At 36.9% G+C, this 25369-nt stretch overlaps 1 protein-coding gene across 1 annotated transcript in view; it reads left to right on the top strand.

Annotated features, from left to right (window-relative positions):
- The window catches only part of LAMA2 (laminin, alpha 2), a 282120-nt gene that overhangs the window by 867 nt on the left and 255884 nt on the right, over positions 1-25369 (top strand). The window contains exons 2-4 of the mRNA XM_010575039.1: positions 28-198; positions 4351-4463; positions 24227-24469. Coding sequence (XP_010573341.1) covers positions 28-198; positions 4351-4463; positions 24227-24469 — 527 coding nt within the window. The remainder of the gene's footprint in view (positions 1-27; positions 199-4350; positions 4464-24226; positions 24470-25369) is intronic.

The following is a 25369-nucleotide window of genomic DNA, read 5'->3' as shown; positions in this document are numbered from 1 at the left end:
TATGATTTGATTTTATTTTGTTTGCAGGGTTGTTTCCCGCAGTCTTGAACCTGGCTACTAATGCTCTCATCACAACCAATGCTACCTGTGGAGAAAAGGGTCGGGAAATGTACTGCAAACTTGTTGAACATGTACCTGGACAGCCTGCAAGGAACCCTCAGTGCCGTATTTGTGATCAAAGGAGCAGGGTTCCGCATCGTACGTATGCCATTTTCATTTTGTTCCTTTAAAAATATTTTTTTCTAAAGGTTGTAGACACTCAGCAAACAAAACTGTAGGTCACTGGCCTGATTACTGTGAAATGTCTGTCTCTTTCTTCTTAAATGAGGTTACCCATCTCTTGCATTGGTATTTCAAAATCTGTATCTGTTATGTATACTCCTCAGACTGAACTTTCTAATTCAGATACTTAAAAGCAGAGCACCTAAATTCAGATTTAGGAAAATTAAGTATCTACAGCTGTTGTTGAATTCTCTTAATATATACTAAATGTGAATGAAAACCAGATGACTTTTACCTGCATACTTACCTGTGGAATTGGAAAATTTTGGCCAATCTAAGCAACATCTGAAATTTCAGGTTAGGGCCAACTCCGGTTTTATTTTATTGTGTTCTGGGATATTTTTCTTCTTTGTTTGATGTTAATTCAGTTTCATTGAGCCAGCAAAAAGAAGATAAGATAATGGAGCATTGCTTGGTTTAATTGCTTAGTTTTTCATATTAACATTGATCTTTGCTAACACCGCTTTCTTAAAGACTACCCGGAAGCAAAATCAGTTTTCCAGTATAAATTTGTTATCATCTGCTTCAGAGATGCATATTTCTAATAGTTGGGAGGATTAGGACTAAGAAAATTTCTTAGTCAAGTCATACAAGTTCAATTTCATGTGACCTTGCAGTGAAAGTCATAAATAGCTTTAATGTTATATTTCTGTGAGTATATTGGCACTGTAGATGGTAGAGGGTGTAGGGTGTAGAAACACTTAAGACAGCTTTTAATGGAATAGATAAAATGTTTGAAGAAGCACAGCCACAGAAGCATGGAGACAATTTTTCTTTTTTTCCAGTTGTTTCCTTCTGAAAACTAGCTCTGATATATTTTCACCTCATGACAAAGCACATACTTAAAACCACAGGAAAAAAAAAATAAATAGATGACATTTAATCTGTCTGCTAGTTCTAGACAGGATGAGCTATCTATAGCTTGTTTAGCTTCTCCTTAGAAACTTCCTTCCAGGGCCACCCTTCCTAGAGTTATTTTACTCATTGCAAAGTCTTTTCCTAATAGCTAATCTGCATCTTCTTGCAGAAATTCGTGTCACCTTTTTGCTAACTTCAGTCAATACAAGGAATGGATTATTCCCTTTTACTTTACAGAAATATTTTAATTGAGAGTTGATGGTATTGCTCTATCTAGTTTCTACACTAAGCTATGTCTTTTATTTAATTCTCCTCATAGGTTGTATTTTCTAGGACTCTAACTGTGCAAATTGCAGTTCTCTGAATTCTCTCTAGAGGTTTTCATCTTTATTAAAATTCACCTGAGCTCTTACCAGCATTGCATAGAGATGCAGGTTTGCTTCAGAATGAACAGAACGTTTACATGTTTTACTTAGATATTTCCCCATTTTAATGGTGTGACACCACTGAGAGATATATAGCTAGTTGTCCATTGTAATCCTCAGATGCTTTACTGCTAAATAGCTACCTCTCCATTTGCTCCCCATCTTGCATTTGCGAAGCTAATTATAATTGCCCCAGTATAGACTACTTCATTTGTCTGAACACAGTTACAACCTTTTTCTTTCCCCATGGTAGTTTTCCAAGTTTCGACATCTTCTTTAATTGTAGTAAATGCTGCCTTCTGAGGAAAGGTCATATGATTTTGTAGCAATATAGCATTCAAATATGTTATACTATAGTAGTAGTGTGTCTCACTCACAGAAGATTTCAGGGGGTTTTGGAACCATTCCAACAGGCAGAAACACTGTGCAATAAATTCTTTCCCTTCTTTATAGATGGATATTTAGAGATGCATGCATATCATAAAAGTTTTTTTCCTATATAATTTGTTTAATTAAAAAACCAAACCTAAACCAAAGCTGGACTGCTTTGTTCCCATGTCCCGCCTGATATCAGACAGTGTACACTAATATACATGTATATACACAGACATACATATGTGTGTATATACATATAAACCCCATCTGAATGATTTATATCAGTGTTTCCCCTCACTCCTACCCTCTTGAAAACTTGAATCTGCCCAGCTTCATAATGTCTGGTCTTTTGTTGCCAACCAGAACTCATTTTAAGGTTTTTAAATGTTCATTTGGCAGAAGGAAGTGCCTTATTTAAACAGAGATGGCTCATTAATAGGAGAACCATGTAATGTAACCAGACTTTAAATGATCCCCCTGGAATGTGTGAGTCTGGAGTGCCTCCCCTTAATTACTGTAGTAGGAAATGAACACAAATTCCCTGGTTAATCACATGTAAGCCCAAATTAAAGAGCACAGTTTGATGGGCTCACTCTGTAAGTTGTCCCCCTTGACATCCATCAGGGAGCTTGGTCCTTGAACTACATTTGCAATCCAGTCCTTTTTACAAATATTATATTATTGTCCCTTACCTTTTAAATAGGAAAACATGCCAGCAATTAATCAGTGTTTTCAAATTAATTGTGATTAAACTTTCATAATGGTGATTACACTTAATTGTTGATTCATCTCCCAACCCTCCTTCTCATGATTTACCTTTATGTCAATTTCACCTGAAGAGACTTACATCAAAATTTCCAATTAGACAGCTTCTGTCACAATCACTGAGGAGCTCTGAGTTTGATGTACGGGTGATTTTTGCTAGCACTCATTTAAAGCCAAAGTTTGTGCAAATGATCAGAGCTGTGGGAACTGACAACATGTAAATATAGGTGTGTTTTGCTTTTCTCTTTAATATAAAGCTACTAATAACATCACTTGTAGCACTGCTATTCTAACTTGCAAATGCTGGTGCCCATTAATGCCACTGAATAATGTGATATTTAAATAAAATTTTTGGCATTTTCAATTTTGCGGGCTTATGCCTTCCTTCACTCCCACAAAGCACTTTAATTGTATCTTTAAATATGTTCAGACATTCTGGCTTTCCTTAATGAGCTAGGACTCCTGTCCTCCACAGGTGGTTGACGTAGCAAAAAAACAGAGACACAAAGACAATCAATCTGGCTGCTTGATTTAAGTAATAATTAAAATAACAGTAAATTAATCAGTTCCTGAATTAATTATTTGCAATTCTAGGACTAGCTAGTAATGAAGCATATTCCAGTTTTATATCAAGAAAACCTGTCAGTTTAGAAAGCCATCCTTAATCAGCGGGGTAGGATTTCTCCTGTCTTGTTATGTTCTTGCAGACAGAACTTGCATAGAGGAAAACCGCTGTATTTGAATTTCCTTTGGGCTATTTTCCCCATAATGTACAGACTTGCTGTAGGCAATCAGGGACTTCAAAATAGAGATCTTTGTACCTTTTTAAAATTGAGTTTTTGTTATTCTCCATTTTGCACAGGAGAGAAACACAAATTGAGTGCAAAAAGTAACCTGGAAATGTTGAGTGCAATTTTTCTCAGTCTAAATAACATTAAAATACTGTGTAAGCAAATTTCAATAACTTAGAATATCTTGAAATCTAGGAAGAATGCAATTCTGTAAATAAATTCTTATCCCTATTATTTGGGATTCATTTGGGACACTGCAGCAGAGTAAATGTAGACGTGGAAAGTAATGCATCCTGGACTTTGATATGTATTATAACCAAGCAAACCATCTTTATATGCATGTATGTGAGTCAGACAATCTTCCAGTTGAGAAATAAATTCTGTAATGATTTCTGAATTATTTCCATGTGTGCTTAGAAATGTCTTAGAAATGCAAATACCAGTATTACTTTAATTCTGCTTTCCTTGCACAGGATATCTCAGGTTCCTGATTTGTTGTTTCTGTTGCAACATTTAGTGATTTTATAGTACTTGAAACTTTGGAAGACTGCAAGAAGTGTTCACTTGATTTAGATGTCTACATTTTCTGTAGAATCAGGAGAGCCTCTAAGTGCATTTAAGTGTTCTGAATCATCTTGTGATTCTAACCAAAATTAAACAACTAATATTAGATGAGCATTCCAGTAATAATAAGCATGACTGTGCCCCAAGAGTAAAAGAAAAATTAATTTCCTGTTTTTAAGTGCTGCCTCATTAGTTCTGTAATTGTATTAAAATCTAGATTTTAGATCTAAAAACATTTAAATCTCCTAATAATTTTGATATATATTTATGTATTTCTGCTGTTCTAACAGAACGACATCCGATAACAAATGCAATTGATGGCAAGAACACTTGGTGGCAAAGCCCTAGTATCCAGAATGGAATTGAATATCATTATGTGACCATTACATTGGACCTTCAGCAGGTAGACTTCTGCTTGTTTGTTTCTGCAAAGGCTTTCTTTCTTGCACAATAGATCACCTGGATTATTTTCCTCTTTGCTCTGTATTGCTTTTATATTATGAAGACACATTCAGCTTCTCCTATAGCTTTGTTATTTATACAGATAATTCTGACTGACCATTCATTGTAACATAATGTACCAAATTAAAAATAATTATTTCATATATATTTTTATGAAGTCATGTTTAAAATTATTTTAGATATAACATTTTCAGTATTTTTTTCATAATAACTTCTGGTTTGGCTCTTTAAAGAAAATTAAAAGATAGCTTCAGGGAAAATTAATATGAATAAAAGTTTATGTTCAGAATACTGTTCTTTCTTGTTTCAGTAACATAGTACTATACACTTAAATACACAAAAAATACTAAAAATACTTAAATGCACTAAAAATAGTTAATCTGTGCTAGGCATTAATGTGCATTTGATGGGTTATTTCGACGGACAGCCTGCGTAAAGAGAGGAGTTTGGCTAACAATGTCCTTAAATAAATTGCTTCTTGTTAGTGGAATCTTGCTTGACAGATGTAGCTATACAGAATGCAGTTATTTGATGCTTACGAAAATGCTACATAAATTCCAGGTATGTAAGCAAGAGGATTTGAGGGTAGATGGAAAATAATTTTATTTTTATTATGCCAAGATAAATACAGAACGATTATCTGCTACCAAATTTATTCATCATTTTATTAAACTTGACCATTTTGGTATTCAATTAAGTAGGTTACAAATTATTCCTCTCCCCCCACCCCCCTCCCCTTAAAATTTTCTCTGGTCTGTGGCTGGCCTGTATTTGTCTGCAACTTGAATCAGACCAGAAATCATAGAATCAGAATCATTTAGGTTGGAAAAGACCTTTAAGATCATCAAGTCCAACCATAAACCTGACGCTGCCAAGTCCACCGCTAAACCATGTCCGTAGTGCCACATCTACATGTATTTTAAATACCTCCAGGGATGGTGACTCAACCACTTCCCTGGGCAGCCTGTTCCAATGCCTGACAACCCCTTCAGTAAAGAAATTTTTTCCAATATCCAATCTAAACTTCCCCTGGTGCAACTTGAGGCCATTTCCCCTTGTCCTGTCACTTGTTACTTGGGAGAAGAGACTGACCCCCACCTCACTACAACCTCCTTTCAGGTAGTTGTAGAGAGCGATAATGTCTCCCCTCAGCCTCCTTTTCTCCAGACTAAACAGCCCCAGTTCCCTCAGCCGCTCCTCATAAGACTTGTGCTCTAGACCCTTCACCAGCTTGGTTGCCCTTCTCTGGACACGCTCCAGCACCTCAATGTCTTTCCTGTAGTGAGGGGCCCAAAACTGAACACAGTACTCGAGGTGCGGCCTCACCATTGCTGAGTACAGGGGGACAATCACTTCCCTAGTCCTGCTGGCCACACTATTTCTGATGCAGGCCAGGATGCTGTTGGCCTTCTTGGCCACCTGGGCACACTGCTGGATCATATTCAGCCGGCTGTCAACCAGCACCCGCAGGTCCTTTTCCATCAGACAACTTTCCAGCCACTCTTCCCCAAGCCTGTAGCGCTGCATGGGGTTGTTGTGACCCAAGTGCAGGAGCCAACACTTAACCTTGTTGAACTTCATACAATTGGCCTCGGCCCAGCCATCGAGCCAGCCTGTCCAGATCTCTTTGTAGAGCCTTCCTACCCTCAAGCAGATCAACACTCCTGTCCAACTTCGTGTCATCCGCAAACTTACTGAGGGTGCACTGGATTCCCTCGTCCAGATCCTTGATAAAGATATTAAACAGAACTGGCCCCAATATTGAGCCCTGGGTAACACCACTTGTGACTGGCCGCCAGCTGGATTTAACTCCATTCACCACAACTCTTTGGGCCCGGTCATCCAGCCAGTTTTTTTGCCCAGTGAAGAATATACCTGTCCAAGCCATGAGCAGCAAGTTTCTCTAGGAGAATGCTGGGGGAAATGGTGTCATAATGTGTCTTCCAGGTGTTAAGAAAAAAGAGAAGGCCCTTTCTCTGGCTCACTGGAGAGATATTCCCCTTCCCAGCTCCCCTTTCCTCTGTGATCTCTTCACTGAGATCAGTTTTCTATTTCAGTTTATTATTATTGGTTTATCAGTTTCACTTGGAACCTGCCTGTCCTTATTTCCTTTCTTTCTCATTTAGCTGTACTTAAAGAGGACAATAGCTAATTATCAACTAAAGAGGCTTCAATAAAGCATAGTTTGTCAGAAAATAAAATTAAATGAAAGGCAGGGCATTGACACATCTGTGTGCATTCATACATACAATTTTGTTTTAAGAGATCAAACTTAGTCTTAACTTAGTCTAGAACTCAGAACTTCAGTAACGTTTAATGAAGAGTAATACTTGGATTTCTAGGCTTTTATCCTTTATTTCTTGTAAAAAACCTGTCATCCAAATGATCTGATGGTAAAAATTCTTGTAAGTACCTTGTATCTGTGACACTGAAGTACTTGGAGAGCAGTAGTCTTTATACCTGGAAGAGCCCTTGAATCCTGGAAGAATTATTAGCATTCTGGCTTTAGAGCCCTCATTGTTACTGGCAGAAACAATCCTACATCTGTGTCTTTCTCCTTACATATGCAAAAGTATTCAGTGTGCATTTCTTTTTCAATTGGCAAACCTTTTTACTGAAGTTTGAGTTTAAGCTCCTGTGCGTTAAAAAGTTTTGGGTTTTTTTAAATGTCTTTTAAACTTTCAGAGTTATTAACTGGTTTGCCTTTACAGCAAGGAATTGTGCCTCTTGTTGGCTATGATCTGTTAATATGTGAGTAGCTCTCAGGCATTAGAACTAAATTACCATCCTTGTTTTTCATCCCCCAAGTGATTTTACTGGTGTAACTGTTTAGGTCAGTTCTGCTAAACTACGGGTTTACAACTTCTGTTTTCTTCTGCTATGTCAGTATCTAGATTGTCATAAGAAATAAGCAAATTTGTGCACTTCTGACAGTTTTTGGTTTTCTAATGTACTAAAAGCTAGCAACTACGGGGTCAGTGATTATATTGAAGAAAAAGTATGGGTTATTCTAATGTATATAAAAGGCTTCTTTGTGTGCCAGTTGACAGTGGTCTGAGAATACTGCACTGTGTGTTGTGTGGGTTTGGGGTATTTTTTTGTCCTTTTTTTAAAAATGAGACAAGGCTCAAGTATGAGCCTGTTTCTTTCCCATGTTCTCTGGCATATTGTTCAAAGAAAACTTGGCAGTCCTTTTGCAGTACTAAAGCTGATACCTTCTTTTAAGCCTATTCAGTTGTATTGGCTGGAATAGGAGCAGTGCTGAGGTTTCCGTGGATGTCAGAGAGGTGGGATAAGACCCTGTGTCACTAATGCTGTCTGGCACACTCTTTATGATTTGAGTAACTCATGTAGTTAGGAATGCATGCTGTTTACTCACCACCTTACATGAAGAGAACAACAGTTTTGTTCTTCAAAATGCAGTAAGAAGTCTGTTGCCATTTGCACGGCTTTTAGAGTGCTCAGTAAGAAATACAAGTTGTTTGGATTTTGAGGAGTATTAGGAGTTTGTGTTTGCTTATTCAGTAGACACAGCATTGTAAGCTTTATTAAAGCAGTTGGTAAAACATGAAATTTCTCTTCCAGATAGTGTCATGTGTAGTAGTCACTATGAATGATGAAGGTCACCAGATAATCTTTGAGAGGTCACTTAAAAGAAATACCATTCTTTAACTTTGGCTTATAGGAGATTCAGTAATTGCTATATTTGCGTTGATAAATTCTTGCTTTAACTGTAAAAATGCTCAACTTCTTTTTGTGAGATAGAAATAACAAGTGACAAATCTACAAGTAATGGACTGAAAATTGCAGGAATGCATTAGTTTGTATGTTATTACTGGCAATTATGATAGTACATGGAAAGCTTTTAGCAATCCTAATTTCATGAAAAAATCAGGAAAATAATTACAATTTCTTCATTTATATAATGCTTGGCCTTTTTGGGCAGCTACATTTTTTATTTTACTTTAGAGTGCAGTGTAGCCATATAAAAATGGGGTGCACTAGTTAGCAATAACTAATAAACTGAAGAAGTAAAATTTATTTAACTTTAGAAGGATCCAAAATATTATCAGTCAGGTTGGGAAAAATCCAGTATTTTTTTTCTTTTCTCCCAACAGTTGAGGTTTACCATAATGCTTATAAAGAGCTTTTATCTATAATGCAGGCTAGGTTTCTAATTCATTAAAGTATGTTTGAAATTTGTACCCCACCTATTATACAAATATGAGTTGAAAACAGGAATTATTTTGTTCTGAGCGTCTTTGCTAATTTGCTCTTAACTCATTACTTCTCTAGACTTTTTAGCCATTTTGACAATCACCATCTTTTCTAATTCATAAGAATATTATGGAACACCATTTGTAGCTGTACATGTGAACTTATTTTTTATAGTTCTTTTCATCCAGTAAGTGCATAGAAGGTCAAAATATGAATGTAGATTTATTTAGGAGTTGCTCACATGAATTTAAATGGAGGTTAAAATGAGAGGTTGAGCTACCCTACCTGGTTACTGAAAGTGAAACTGCAGATCCGAGTTTGGCAGGGTAGGTTCATTGGTGTGCTAGGTTGTTGCATCTTTGAAGCACTCGCAAATTACTAAGAGAAGCTGTCTGCAGTTCCGCATCTCTTACTCCTGCTGGTTGTGTAGGGTCTGTGGTTTTTGCCTTAAGAGTGATGGGCAGTTCAAGTGCAACAAAAGTCATTCAAGTCCAGTGAGTGCAATGTTTAGCAGGACAGAAAATAAGCCTTCTCTTCAAGAAGTACAGAGAAGGGAGTTGGCAAAACAGAAATGCTTAGAAATGTTCCAGGCAGAACATATTCCCTGTACTCATGCTATCCCAAATCCTCAATTGGTTTAATTTCACAGTGATGTGGAAGACTAGTAGGGTATCTTTAAAGAAAATTGGCAAATACACACGAAAACCAGTTGGCAGTTTGAGGTGAGGTGGTCAGCCCATCTGTTTCCGATTTCTGCACACATCAGGACACTTTTATTAACAAATTCCCTGCTGTTGTGCGGAACAAGGACATACCCTTGATATTGCTAAGATACTTGTGCCAGGAGCATATTTATGTGGGTTTGGATTTTTTTACTATACACTTCATATTTTTGTTTAAATGGTGCTGGAATATTTTACATGACTTGTAGATGTGTGGAACTCGCATGGACCCAGAGTTAAAGTTCTAGAAGAAAATTCTGGACTTAATAAGTATATCTTAATTGACTGAGACTGTGGAGGATCAGTTCAGTGTCCAGGTAATCCTTTCCAGGCATATATTTCTGAAGAAAAAGAAAGTAGTTGACACTCCTCAGAGCCTTGTAAGATCTCATAAGGTGCACAAGCAAGACTAACTGATTAAGCTATGTAGCTGATTTCTCTATAAAGCAATTGCAGTTCATCAGTTTTAAGTTTCTTAAGCTCTGATGGTGTCCAACTCTTTCACATTGTCTTTTCATCCTCTCCTCTGCCCTCCTTCTGTAGGAAGGGAGGAAGGAGTCTAAAAAATCGTGTTCTGACTCCATGTAGGAATCACTGCAGTCCCACTTCTCCTGAAGTGTATTTCAGTACTTTTTAGAAGGTAAGTTTTTGGACTCATGGACTTTACTATTTGAGTGGCACATATTCTACTTTAGGAAGTGGCATTTCTGAAACTATATATAGAACTGAATAACTGGAAGTAGGAGAAGAATGCTTGACTTGCTCAGAAACATTTTGAAAAGCATTTACGAAAAGCAGACAGCAATATTCTGCTAATGGTAAATTCATTATTTTGTAATTTTGTGTTGTCCAAATATAATTTTAATGGAGGATTTTGATCTGGTTTTGAATGATTCCTTTGTTATTTGATTCACTTTAATACCCATGAGCAGAAATACACACACAAGTGTGCGTGTTCACAGTCACAAACATATATCACGTATCCTCAATAGGGATAGTGCTAGGAAGAGGAAGAGAATTGCAAAACTGAGTGATTGCTTTTGCTTTCTCTATACAAGACTGTACAACTAAGTGGCTCTGTGGCAAAAGACAGACACGAGAGAACTAAGAAACTGTGACAAGATGAATGGGAGAGATTCAGGCTGGGACAGGAAAATAGCAAGATAGGACTCAGACTCATCTTATAAAAGCTCAGCGTGGTAGTCTGTGGGAAGAGCTTAAAAGGGAGGGGAAAAAATCCTCGTATCAATGAAGGAAAACAAAATCTGTGCACAGTTGCCACCAAATTGAAAAAAAGATCATTAGGAAGGAAGAGTCCCATGGAAAGTACATCTTCACTCTTTGCTATTATAGGTAAGACAGCTACAGCCATCAGAAATAGCATATAATAAATTTCTGTGTAATATTTCACAGCTGAGTCATGGATACCACATGCACAATATGGACTGTGATTGATTATTTCATTACTGTGCTTTATAATTCATGATTTTTTTTAATTATTATTTTTAAAGCTTGAATTTTGGGTTGCACAATGTGTTTATATATCTGCTGCTGTACTGAGGACTACTATACATAATGTGAAATGTGACCTATAATTTGAAGACTTGGGTAAACTTTGAAAACAACTGACTAAAAAATCTGGATATTGATACTTCAATTTTGCCTGCATTAGCAAAGAGCGTGTCACAGAGAGAGAGGGGGGACAGACTTGCAAGAGGACTTGTGTTTATTTGGTGCTGAGGACCCAGTTCACTTGTCAGGAAATTTACTTCAGACTAGCTCTATTCTGGACCATGGGCTGAATGTCCATTAACAGCTAAAATGAATCACATATGTCTAAACATGTTCTCCTGGCTTAGTTCTTATCTGAAGGGAATCCAGTCTGTGAACTCCATGATCTATTCGTGATGTGAACCAAAGCAAGCTAAATTGGGACATTTGGGAGATTCATGTCAAAAGCATGCTCCTTACCTGAGCTAAAAAGCTGATGTGGATGTCAGGCAAAAACACCAGGAGGCCTGTGTGGATGAACAAGAGGCTTCTGGACAAACTCAAACACAAAAAGGAAGCCTACAGATGGTGGAAGCAAGGACAGGTGGGCTGGGAGGAGTACAGAGAAATTGTCTGAGCAGCCAGGGATCAGCTTAGGAGAGCTAAAGTTAAATTTGGTTTTCATGTTATATTTTCTCTGCTCTGGAATATCAAATACATTTTCCAGTGGAAAAAAAAAAATACAACTAGCTTTCTATTGAATAACTTCTGATATCAAATTGTCAGAATAGCTAAAGGAATAAAGAGAAGGTTAATGACACTGTTTAGTCTTGGGATACAAGAACTAGATTAGTAAATTTAAGTGCCAGTTGGTCCTCATATGTTAAATTTGTGTATATGTGAAAACATTTAGCTTAGGTATTCAGTTAATATTTTCTTTTTCTCCTTTACTAACAATTATGTGCTTCAAATGTCTAAGAGACTTTCAAAACAGTTTCTGTAAAGCTAAAGCGTAAAGCTTCTCTTCATCCCCAAACCAAAAAGTAATTTAACAGAAATGAAAATTAATCCAAACTGAGACTTTTCACCAACAAATGCCAGTCTGTTTTGTCCATCTTCAAAAATGTTTGTCTAAAGAGAGAAATGTGAACAGAAGCAAAGTCTGTTTAGACTGAAATGCTGCAGTTCCATGATTGTTGTTCCCCCCCGTCACATGCCCTCCCCAGACTGGCTGAAGGGAGACATTCCTGTCTCCCTTGTTCTAGCACTAGCACTTGTGCTGCCATGCAGCGAACCAGATCAGTACCTTGATACTGAAAACTATATGTGTCTTGTTTTGGGGGCTTAGGTTTCTGCTGGATCAATTTTCTAATTTGGCTTGCTGTGTGAGGTTTTAATGCCAGCATGGGGGAGGTGGCAGGAACATGTTTCTGGAGGTGGTGGGGAAAGCAGTTCCCCCCTCTCCAGAGCCCCCGGCACTCTGTGTTGGCTTTAACTGATTGTGAAACTTTGAAATATAAAATACTGATCTATGATTGTAAAACTTTAAAGTATAATATACTAATTATGAGCATGCCTGCAACATAGAGCTGTCATCCTGGATATTTGTTTTTAGTGTTTCTTGCACATGAATCATTCTGTTTTGAAGTAATGTAAACATCTCAGAATTCAAAGCATTAAATGCCTCTCTTTCTCAAAAAAAAAAAAATAAAATCCTAAGTCCAGTTCACTGGCTCAGTGATGCCTAAGTGGTAACGAACTGTTAAAAAAGATGCAACTAAAACCATGAAAATGAGACTGTGGAATTAATATAAATAAAGAATGAGATCTGTTCTCTTTTATTAAAGGCCCAAGCCAATTTTTACACATGTAACTGGATGTTAGTTATAATACTGTTTTTTTTTTTTTTAATTTCTTTTTTTTGTTCTCTTCATAGACTTGAATCTGAACATTTTCATAATTCCTTTCATTTCTTTAGTTTCACAATTTGCTGGTAATGCAATAATCAGATATCTATAGAATGAAACAAAGCGTACTTTGTCCTTCTGGTATTCTTTTTAACCAAAGCAATACTATTGGATTTGAAGTTAGTTTATAAAGAAATGATTTAAAAACAGCAGAAAGAAAAACCAGAAAACAAACAACACATAAACATACCAGTGAGGATTTATAGCAAACATACCTAGAAAACATAATTATTAATAATAGTGAAAACAAACAAACAGAACTGTAGTAAATATTTTGACATCACAGTGAACATTTTTAAGAACCACTTTGTTTATATAGTATTGGCAAGTATACTGAATATTATGTAGCTTTCCACCTGGCTTTCTCCTTGCTGGTAGGAGTGACTATACGCGCACTGGTAACATGTCATCCAGGGCTCAGTTCTTGTCTTAGAATAAAGTTTTCCACATTGATGTCACTCAGACAAAAGCCTAAAGACAAATGAATGACCTTTTTCCTTAGCTAAGGGTTGAGAGTGCACATCTATGCCAGGCATAACTCCCGTAGAGCTTGCTGCATTAAGCTTTTAGATGTTCTAACAAACAAGTGTTAGTGAAGTTACTCAAGCTGACTTTCCCACAGCATTAAAAAAGAAAGTTTTTCATGAGTGGTGCAATAGTACATGGAGGGAGCACTCTTCAATGCATTCTGAAATGCTAAGAGGCCATTATTGTCCTGAAAGGTCAGTTATAATACCTACCATATAAAGTGCTGCTAGCTAGGTTGAGTAGTTGTATTAATAATAAATGTCCACAGGATTATTTTGCCCAATTTTTTTTATGCTCCCCACTAAATCAAACCATAACTTTATTGCTTTGTAGTTAGTCAGAAAGATTTCTAAGTAAGCAAATCCTTTCAGCTTTAGTTCATAATACACACTGACAGAGATTAAAATAAGATTTGAGAATTTATAGTTTTTCTTTCTGAGGTTATTTGCCTTACATTTTCCATGGATGACTACAATAAATACACATAGCACTTTTCCTTTTCAAATTTTGGCTTTAACCAAAAGAACTATTCACCTTTCCATCCATCAGGCAAATAGTTTCAATATATAGGTCCTAAATACTCTATTATAACCTTTGAATCCAAAGTGACACATACATTCTGACAAGAATATGAGGTTTTCTACTGATTTTGTACTACTGGTAATTCTGGTTCTAAAGAAAGTCACAGAGCCTGGGAGAATGGTGGCATGACAAATAATGGGACCATAGGATTCTCAGTCTTGAACAGATTTTGCTCCCCTTGCTGAGGAAATATGTTGTCATTGAGTAGTTTATGATGAATAAAAAGCTAAATTGAAAAAATGAGTTTTGCAGCTGACAGTGATGGTCATAAAATAGTGCTTGTGTTGTGCTAGCTGTTTATCACAAAATTATTATTGAAATGTAGGATCTATGCTACAAGATGGGCAACAAGATTCTGTAGTACACATGATGAAAACTGTTGTAACAGAAGGACAGCTGAATTTGTGTTAAGAGGTAGGTTATTAATTGACTAATTTGTGTTTTGTAAGGTTTTGTGTGTAAGTTAAGATTTATGGGAGTAGGAGCAACTCCTAATAGCAAGACAGTACCTTGTCATACGAATGTCATGTAGTGCTTCCCAGCATTATGCCATTATTTATACAATGATTTGATGAAATATGCTTAAGGTTGTTTTTAATTGCCTTTTGTTTAAGCTAGCAGGATGTAAAAGTGTTCAAATGGCAGTATTTGGCACAGGGTTAAATGCTGCTACTCTTATTAATGTGCGCATTAGGTCAGAGCTTGGTCAAGAGCATTGAATTTGACTTGCCAAGGGTTTTTCCTCATCTGTACAATGGTCTTGATTTGTTGGTGGATCTAAAACCACTCTAGGAAAAAGTACTAATGGGAATAAAGTAAATGTTTAAATAGGCCTTGGGGCTGCATAAAATCATCCCTTGTTCTGAACAATGGAGAATGAATATATATGTATACACTCCTTTCAGCAAATGTATTGATGACAAATTATTCTCTCTCTCTCTCTGTGCTCCATGAAGTCCATGAGCAGCTGGTCACGTGCTCTGTGGAAGCACTTAGAGACTCATTTATCAATGATGCAGTTTAGACAGCCAGTAAAAACAGTCATTAATGTAGCTCTTTTTGTTTGATTGGGACTAATGTGGACTAAGTGACTGAATAAGCTTTGAGAAGGGAGTGTATTGGATCTCTCCAGCTACAAAACATGGAAAAACAGACTTGGTCTGTTCTTAAACAGAACATACAACTTCCTGGTGAAGATAAACCTTTCCTTTGTTTGTGAGTCCTAGTGTGTTATGTCTTCTAATTATTCATAAGTAAATTCTGATTATAAAAGGGGGCTGTGAGATGGAAATATATAAAATTATTCATCTCATAATTCGCTTTTTATATTCCATATATCCCCTGCTATGCCATACAGCAACATATCCACATCTAAAGCAGTTCTCACAATAATTTAAAAAGTATTAAGAACTAAAAGCAAAAGTGAAAACCGAACATGCATACACTTTTTTGACCTGGAAATCAGATTTAGAATCTCATTTCTTTCCCATTTTCTTCTTTCCTTGTGTATGTTTTTGAAATTTCCAAAGTTTAGTGACATGAGACATCTTAGAAGCACTGCCAGAATATATTTTTAAGCCTTTTTAACCACTGTCATGTTTAGCTAAAGAAATGAACCATGGTGTATATGAAGAGAAAGTGAAGAAAAGAAAGAAGCAAACAAGAGGCTAAAAATATTTTGGATTAAAGTCTCTAATTTTTTTATTTGAAGGCTCAAATTACTACTTTATTCATGTTTTCATTGTTTAAGTTGTTCATATTGCACAGTATTTCCAGACTGAGATGGAGAGAATATTGTGTCATGTTCAGGGAATGGGTATAAATTAGTACATGCCTATTTCATATTCAGATCAATGATCTTAACCTCAAAGAGTTTACAATCAAAATCAAATAAAAATCCCAGTTCCTCAAGATGATGTCTCTTATCATACATTATATGTGGTGAATAACATGTCCTTTTCTAAAGAGCTGAAAGTAAAAGCTTGTGAAGGTTTCAGCAGGGAAATGTTAAAGGTTTAAATGTTGATAGTGCAGAAGATGCTCTATGCTAACAGTACAACAGTTTCAGATGTTTGTTTGTATCCCTCTCTACAAGGTGGGTGACAGATAGATGATGCTTTGCTAAATAACAAGTATTTATGTATATACTTTTTAGCACTCTGCAGAAAAGTCAGAAACCATAACATTGAAAGAGATCTTTAATTTCACATAGATAAAATTAGCAAGAACTTGCTCTCTGTTGTACAAAAAGGAAATCTGAATAACTCTGACGAGATACATTGCAAGGTCCTGAGGGAATTGGTTGATGTAGTTGCTAAGCTACTCTCCATCATATTTGAAAAGCTATGGCAGTCAGGTGAAGTCCCCAGTGACTTGAGAAAAGGGAATATAATACCTATTTTTAAAAAGGGTAATAAAGAGGACCCTGGGAAGTACCAAGCAGTCAGCCTCTAGTGCAAGATGCCCCTGCTTAAGGCAGGAAGGTTTGACTAGGCCTTCAAAGGTCCCTTCCAACCCAAACCATTCTATGATTCTATAAGAAAAGTAAGCGTTCTCTAGGAAAAGCAGATTTTTATGTGCTATTCCCGTGTCTGACCAAATAGTTTTATCTATGTTAAAATTAATATTCTCGTTATGGAATTAAAATGTAAAGACTTGGTATGAGGCTGTAACAGGTGAGGAGATTGCGAATAGTTTTTAAATGTTTAGGTTTCAAGGTGTGTGCATTGTAGAACTTTTAAATGGAGCCTAAAAAAATGGCTGTGATAGTTCTTGGTTCCTCAAGCTAGAGGAACAGACTGATCACTCTGAAATGCAGCTGATGAGAGGATACTGCATGAAAACCTCACTGAAGGAAATGAGAACACTTTACCCTGGGTACTTTCAACTACTGGACCCAGGCTGAGCATCAGTTCTTGGATCAAGCAAAAAAAAAAATTAATTTTTATTGGTGTTTTAGCACCAAAACAGAAGAACCACCTTTTCTGGTCTTCTCTTCTATTGTCTAGGTTTGGAGAAGAAAGATTTGAATATTGTCATTTCCATCAATTTTCCTTTCCTCACCATCTTCTCTCTCCATGGAAAGAAGTGATTAGCCTTAGGAAACAAAGAGAAAAGAAATTGCTTTCTGCTATTATTTGAAAGCACTGGGAGAAGAAATTACTAACTTCAGCCCTTAAATGTGGCCAATGATGAGCAGCAAAAATGGTCAACAGAAAGCAGCTATTCTTTTGAGGCCTTCACAAACAACTGAACAGTAGGTAATGGAGAAAACCAACAGAGAAAATTACAAAGAACAAAGTTGATATTACCAGAAACTTTACAGGTACTGACTCCCTCCATTTGCTTAATGTATCTTAGATATTCAACAGCTGGACAACTTGAGAGCTTTGCAGTTTGACATTTTATAAAGAAGTGCACTGTTTTAATAGACTTTGCTTTTAATTTCTTTTTTAAATGACACAAGTTATAATCATCTTTTACTTATAACATGAGCAAAAGTTGAGAGGTATTAATAAAGGATCTATTTTTCTCAAGGAGAAGAAAATGTTCTTAAAGGAACCTGAGCCTCTGTAGCTGTTACATACAGGGGAGGGAGAAAGCTGAGCTTGTTATAAGTTGAAGTATATTTAAATTGGTTTGTTTTTTTTTTTTTAAATGCACATTCTGCAGGTATTAACTGAATGGGACTGAGCGTTGCACATGAATCAATTTTTTGTCTAATTAGAAAAGATGGAAGATTTCTAACTGAAACTTAGCTTGATTTGAAGACACCCATCTTAGAGCTTTTGAAGGTTTGCTATGGTAAAATCTTTCTCAGTTTTTCCCACAAAGTGCTGTGGACATCTTATTTTGCATGACTTTCGTAGCTACAATTTTTCTGAGGCAGATGATGCCCTGCTAGCTAGTACTCAGAATTGTTTGCAACACTATGGAAAAAAAAAACCTGTGTTGGAATCAAGTGTGTGCATCTTTCAGCCCAAATTGCCCATCTGGTAACAGTATTTCAGTTGGAAGCAGCTCACATGAACAGGAGAGGCATTGTCATTAGAAGGCAAACTGCAGCATGGTGGGGAGCTGTTCAGCTCTCTAAACTGGTATTAGCTGAATCCTGCTAAGCATGTTTTTTTTTTTCTTTTTTTTTTTTTTCCCATGCCAACATTTTCAATTACAGAATTTCTAACTGTGAACAGAATATTTGAAACCATGGCCACTGTCTCTCAGGACAGCAATAGAAAAAGATACGTGCTAGATGGTGGTTTGAGGAATCTGGAGAGCCACTCACTCCATTTCTACATTAGGGTTTTTCTCTGAGTTGGGTGTGAGACTAAAATGAGAAGGTTAGTTGTTCTTAAATTAGCAATTATTTGAAAATTCTTGCATCAAAACTGTCTACTCTCTTTCATACATAATAGACACAAACAATAATCCGTAACAGCATATGTGAATTGAAATGTGACTGACCACATAGAATCATAAGGAATTAATATCAGCCTCTGAGGACATGAGGAGCTGTTTCTCAAACTCACAAAACCTCTGCTTCAGCTCATTAGCAGAAGTAGTTGGATTTGGTCTGTTTCATGTCTTAAGCCTGTAGGAGAGCCTTGTCCAAAATGAAAAATAGTGCAAATGTAATATTTAATTTGAGATGCATGATGTCCTGCATATATAACAGTCGTTTTTATCCATGAGTGTAAAGACAGAAGTTAATGATCAAGGAACACTGTTTTGCATTGAGAATTTGTTTAGATCTGGGATTCTTGATTGTTGGTCATCCTAGGTACTAGAAGTTACTGAATCCAGTAGCCTGGTAGGTGCAAGGCTGCTGTGGCTCTCGTCTTCATGCAGCAAGTCCGTAGCAAGGCAGAGGTCCTGTTTCGGAGACAGTGAAAGACACACTCACATGGGTTCACAGAGCAACATAAATAGACCACAGTGCCCTATCAGTGCCCACATGAACACAAACACAGCACAAGCTGCCTCACCCTGTTCTTCCTCTCCAGCTGATTAGGATTAAATTCTGCTAAGGGCACATGTGTTTGTGTACATCTGTGGATGCATACACAACATGCAACGCTGCATTAGCTGGCCTTAGATAACCTGTCCACTAGCTGGCCCCAGATCTCACTGGTGTCCCCGGTTGCTGGCGCCCAAACATAAGAGCCTTGGAGATTTGCAGCCCTACTCTAATTGCTGGTACTCAGGCCTGTTCTACTTGCTGGCTAGTCGAGTTTGAAGTTAACTCTTGTTCACACATACCCACTCAGAAGAGGGAGCACACCTAAACGGAAGATACTTAGAATGAGAAAATAGGACAGACTTCAGTGATAGAGGTCAGGACAAGCATGATGACCAGCTAGCTATTTACAAGTCAACTGGTTCCTTTTATCTCCGTTTTCCTCTATCTTACACTTGTTGCTCCCTGATCCACCTTGAACCCTCCCTTTCCCTGCCTTTATTCCCTCCCCTAAATGTTCCATAGTAAACCTCATCCATTTGCACAGTCCCCTTAACACATCCCATAATGAATTTTATACCATCAAAAATGTTCTTTCCCCTGCTTCTCTTAATGAGTTGTACCCCCCTGTAGGCAATAACCCCTGTTAGCCTGCAGGGCGTTCTGAGGTAGCTTTCTCAGCTGACTCATCCAGATGGATTTCGCACTGGGACAAGGGGTATCTGCATTGCTTTGCTGTCCTGTCCCTAACAGCACTTTTAAATGACTGGTTAAATAAATCTATGGGATGTTTAAGGCCAGAAGTTTTAACAGTATTTATGCCAGCCTGTAAGGAAACAAACCCTTGCCCAAAATGTGCACTCTTCTCAATAAAAGAATACAATGTTTACTTGACTACTGAACTGGAATAATAATCAACAACATAATATAATTATGGTAAATAAATAGACACACAGTTTACACCAGATTGCTGATGGAAGCCTCCATTAGAGCTATTACATTCTTCTGTTGAGAAAATGAAATGGAAATACTTCTATAGAATTGTGTGGTACTGTATTTTTTCTCTGATGATATTCTGACTTACATGAACGGTTTCTAACTGAAGGATTTATTTTTTAAATAGAAGTGCAGGTGGGAGTCAGGCACAATGAGATTTCCTGCTTCACTAGCTAACCCTATGCAGATTAACGATTCACTTCAGCTCTATCTGAATAATATTAGTGTAGCAAATTATCCTGTGTAGTAGGATGCACTTTTCTATGTCTTATGAGGCATTCATAAGAAGATACAGTGCTATAACTTATGGAACCGTTCCTCACGGTATGTGCTTTGCAGATCTCACCGCTGAGACAATTACCAGTGAAAATGAGACCCAAGACTCATTTTGTTTCTCATCTTGAGGATTATGTTGTCTATAATTTGGGAAAGGCTTAAAGGACTATTTAGACTATTTCCCTCCCACTCCCATAATTACACCTTGGTCACATGAGCCGAGCAAGTAGAAAAAAGCACCAGCTGCACTTTGGCAGCTGTGTTAATGGTCTGTTACATGCTACTAGGCAGCTTGGTCTTGCTCCGTTGCCACATTTATATCAGCAAACTTTGGTCTCCAGGTTACTTTCTATCGGACTTGTACAAAACCAGACGTGCTCTAAGATTCTACAATTATTACATCAATTGACATGTGTCAGCCTATTGATGCTATTTGAAAAGTCAACCAGGCATGCTCCATCAATCACCCTGTAGGAACAGAAGCTCAGTGTTAAAATTTACTGGGAAACTTGGCTCCAGAAGGCTGAGCAGGTTCCCTTTTTTTGATTGTGGAAACAAATACAGCAAAACTCAGTGATACATTAGACTTCATTAGTATTAGTATTCTTACGCCACGAAGCTCTAGCTGGTTGTATTATAGTAACCAGAACGCCATTTGCTAAGCAACTCCACAATAAAAGAAGGGTTACTCTTGTACCTGGAGAAGGACAGATTTCTAATTGGTTTGAAAGTCAGTGTTGCTTCCATGACATTGACTTGCTTTGAGAATCATCATACAAGTGCCATTAATTTTAGTCCATTTTGTCTGCACTTGTTGTTATTGTCAACTTGTTTAGAAAGTGCATCAAAGCGTGGAATACACTATGTTCGTTGTCTGTGTCATAGCACTGTGATGAGCTGGTGGTGAGTAGTGTAGCTTTCTAAGCTGGGACAACCGTCTTCTTGATTCATGCTAAAGCTCTACAAGTCTAGTTGTTCCCCAAAGAAAAGGTGTTTCTAAGAAGCATGGTTTAGCATACCATACTCTCTTCAGCCTAGCCTTAGTGAGAAAGATCAGGGATAATATTAACCAGAGCACGTTTTTGATGTATGTGCTCACTCATCTTCCTTTGACTGCCATTAGCATTAACAGCCTATCAACATTTAAAAATTCTGGTCTTTAGTTCCAGCTTTATTTCTCTGCCCAGGAAATAATTTTGTTTTATACAAAACAGTATTTCAGTTCCGCTCCTGAATAGAGATGTGAAGGAGAAAAGACAAATGTTTCACATGTCAGTGGGTTGCAGATAGCTTGGTGCTGTTGCAGAAGCCACTACAGGAACTCTCAGAGGCTGGGACAGCAGTAATAGACTGGATCAGGCCAAAACCTGTAATTGAGTAATAGTTAAAAACAACCCTTCATGTGTACTTTTTTATTTATGTTAACAAACTTTTTTCATTGTCAAGTTTAGATTAAGAGAAATAATGTTCACCCCACTATGACCTGCAATATGCTGTTTCCTCTCCACTGCCTTTTTTTATAAAATTTTGTTGCAGTTTCATCTACAAAGTATGCTAAAAATAATCAAAGCCAAAGGTATGTAATAAATTGCAGTCAAACTGTACGCTATCCCAGAAGGTAAGAAACGAGACTTCAAACAAATCTTCAGCAGAATGTGCAGGAAATGTTATTGAAATAGGGCTTTAATTTGAAAAGTAACTGTAGATTTCACTCTCCCACACAGCCTAGTGTTTCAAAGCAAGCAGACAAAAAAAAGACTTCCTGTTGATTACAGTCTTGGCCCCACAAAGCCAATGCATCCAAGATGTTTGCAGAGCTAAATGTTTTTTTGGCTAAAGGCAGTATTCAACATTGAATCTTCTGTGACGTTTTGCAAATTTTAGGACTTCCACAGAGGAAACTATATATGCACACCTAAGATTATGAATTTATTGTCAGCTATGTCCTAAACCACAGATCTTCCATGGTAGAAGCCCTAGCAATGTGTTTAACCTTAGTTGTTATCCATTCAACATATAAAGAATAGTCTTATGAGAACTTGGGGTAAAACACTTATTTAAAAACTTTTTAAAAGGTATTTAGAAGTACTCTAGAATGAAACCTCTATTCTGAATGGCTGGAGCTGAAAGAGTTTATGTAGTTTGACTAGATCATGCTGGTGTAAAAACAATTTACAGTGTATGTTGGATTCTTTACTCATGCAAAGGACAATGTACAAAATAACTCTTGATAAACTAGTTCCTTAAAATATAGCTGTTGCTTATTACCTCCCTTAGGAAATAGTAAATAATTAAACACTCCAGCTATTTTCTTTCTTTTCAAAGAGCTTAACTTGGGGGGGAACAGTTTGGAGAGGTATGTTAATATTGCCGTTTTCTCTGTTTATTGTAAACAGTATTGGTGACACTGATCCAGTATAGTTACAGTTATAGTTACTCATGGCCACAATGGAATGTATCTATTAGGGAGTTTAAGAGAGGAAAGGGCATTTGTGAAACAGGGGCAAGTGGTTGTATGATACCCTTTGGAACAATGGAATGAAACACAGGTTTCTCCTTGTCTCTGGAGATTTTCTTTTATGCTGTTGAAGAAAAATGTTGATAACTTGAGATAATCCTCCACGAATGCACAGTTATACATATGTTTTTCAGGTCAAAATAAATACAGCCTCACCCGCTTTTCTGAAAAACTTTGGTTGTTAGTGATTTGACTTCCTGACTGAAGCTATTCTAGATCTTACCATGTTCTCAGCATCTACACAGAAGGTGGGAATGATAACTGGAGATAAACATTTGCTTTGTCTCCATCATCAAATGTACTGTAGTATTTGCAGTACTCTGCTACTTAACATAATTTCTATTTTATAATCATACTAGTGGTTATTAAAGAAACTAATTTGAGACCTCTTACTTTTTCTTTCATCAATTACTGTAGGATCTGCTTTCACCAACGTTACTGATTGTCTAAGTATTCACAACAGATTTTATGTGGACTAAGTCTGAATCATACAGCTACTTTACAATGGCTATCTGATATAGAAAACATTAAGTATTAAATCAACACTCTTCTCTCCATGATACCCTCTGGCACCCTCGTGTTCAGACCCACAGCACTGCATCTTAAAAATATTAACTTGCTATGTGTTCTGCTTTTCTAATGGAAATAGCTGTTTCTTTTCCTTAGCTTCAGTTCTACCTCTGTAGCATCTAGATGTTACTAGGTTAAAAAAACCAAACCAAACCCAAACTGCGTCACTAAGGTATGTCATTCTGCAGTTGCAAATGTATTGTTTGTGGCTTGCATTCCAGCAAGCCTGCAAACAGAAATAAAAGTTTATAAATCAATTGAATAGGCAGTTGAAATGGACCATAATGAGCATTGATTACATGCTTACATTCTGTTTATAGTGATATTTGACGTGTCTCTGTCCTATAAAGCTTATTTACGGCCGCAGTGCTGAGTCATGTGATTGAAACAAGAGTGTTTTATAGAATGATTTCAAAATGATTACCTTTCAGTAGCTTAAACCTGTGTTTTTTCTTAACAGCGATAAAAGTGTAACAGAGTTTGGCAAGTCTTAAACATTGCAGAAAGTGTATGTCTATAAATGTATATCTACACATACAGAAACAAACCCACTCCTGCAAATTGAAAATACTTGAAAACAAACTTTGCAAACATTTGGCTGAAACTGCAGCTTAGCAATGTGGAATTTGGAGTGCTTTTCAATTCTGTTTTCAAAGTCTCTATTGGCCTAATGCAACTAATCTCTTTTCAGAAATGTTAATGGAGAATTTATTTCTGTAGTTAGAGTTTCAATGGAATCTGAGGCCATATTGCATTTTTAGGGGAAACAAAATCAAACATTATCATATTTACTGTTCTTAGTTTGGTAGCTATTAAGAAATCAGAATAAATTTATAATTAGGTATTTGCAGATATTTTAACATTTCATCTGTTTTTCAGATTTTCCAGATCGCGTATGTTATTGTGAAAGCAGCTAATTCGCCTCGACCTGGGAATTGGATATTAGAGCGTTCGCTGGATGGTGTAGACTATCAACCATGGCAGTATTATGCTATCACAGACAGCGAGTGCCTGACACGCTACAACATTCATCCCCGTCCTGGAACTCCATCCTATATAAAAGATGATGAAGTCATATGCACTTCTTATTATTCCAAAATCCATCCTCTGGAGAATGGAGAGGTAAGATCAGATGTTGTTCCATGCACCATAACCTGGCAGCAAAAAATACCCTTTGCTTAACTGGCAAATATCTGCCTTGAGTAGGCAGAGTGTTTTGGTATGCTTGAAAAATGGGGAGGTAGTCTATTTGCAATTTTAAAAAACTCATCTTACATGGTCCTATATAAATGCATACAAGGTACACTCTAATAATCATATTCTACAAAGTAAACCAAGAGGTAGAAGAATTATTAGGTAGAAGTAGGGACTAGTACTTTCAGACGACTTTAGGTGCTTGAAATATGTTCCCGTGTCACTTGTGAACAAAGGTGAGAATACTGGGAAAAATGATAGACCTAGTGAAGTTGTTAAAAGACTTTTCAAGTCGCATTTTCAGTCCCTGTGTATAAGCTGGGATGCTAAATGGTAATGATTTTACTCAGGGTTTAATTTATTGCATTTAAGAGCTTGTAACTGACCCTTTGCCCCTGCATATACCTATTCATTCTCCTTCTGTCAGAGGCCTCTGCTATTTCATCGTGAGTCCAGGCACATGAATCATGGACCAGTCATTTGTTTTAACTGAGGGCGTAGAAAAGATGTGATGGAGATGAGAATGAGGATCTGTGGTTGAAAGAACAAGGGAAACGTAACAACTGTAGCTGAAAATACAGTATTTTCAGCCACTTAAGAGAGGGAAAGCCATGTGTACCAAATTCCAATAATTGTATATTTTTTTCAATTTTTTTTCCAACAATTGCTTTGCACACAACTTGGTAATTCAAGGAAATAATGTGACTTGAATGTGCGTGACATCTGAAGTATTTATTTATTTACAGATTCTTTGATGTCTAATGATGTTCTGTGAAATTTTAGCTTCAGTATTCATCCTTCTGTTAATTTTTTCTGTTCCACTTTTTG

This window comes from Haliaeetus leucocephalus, unplaced genomic scaffold, assembly GCF_000737465.1.
Source record: "Haliaeetus leucocephalus isolate CR32 unplaced genomic scaffold, Haliaeetus_leucocephalus-4.0 Scaffold450, whole genome shotgun sequence".
NCBI classification, from domain to species: domain Eukaryota; kingdom Metazoa; phylum Chordata; class Aves; order Accipitriformes; family Accipitridae; genus Haliaeetus; species Haliaeetus leucocephalus.
The sequence above is the reverse complement of the archived record's forward strand: the minus strand, read 5'-3'. Positions and strand labels throughout refer to the sequence as shown.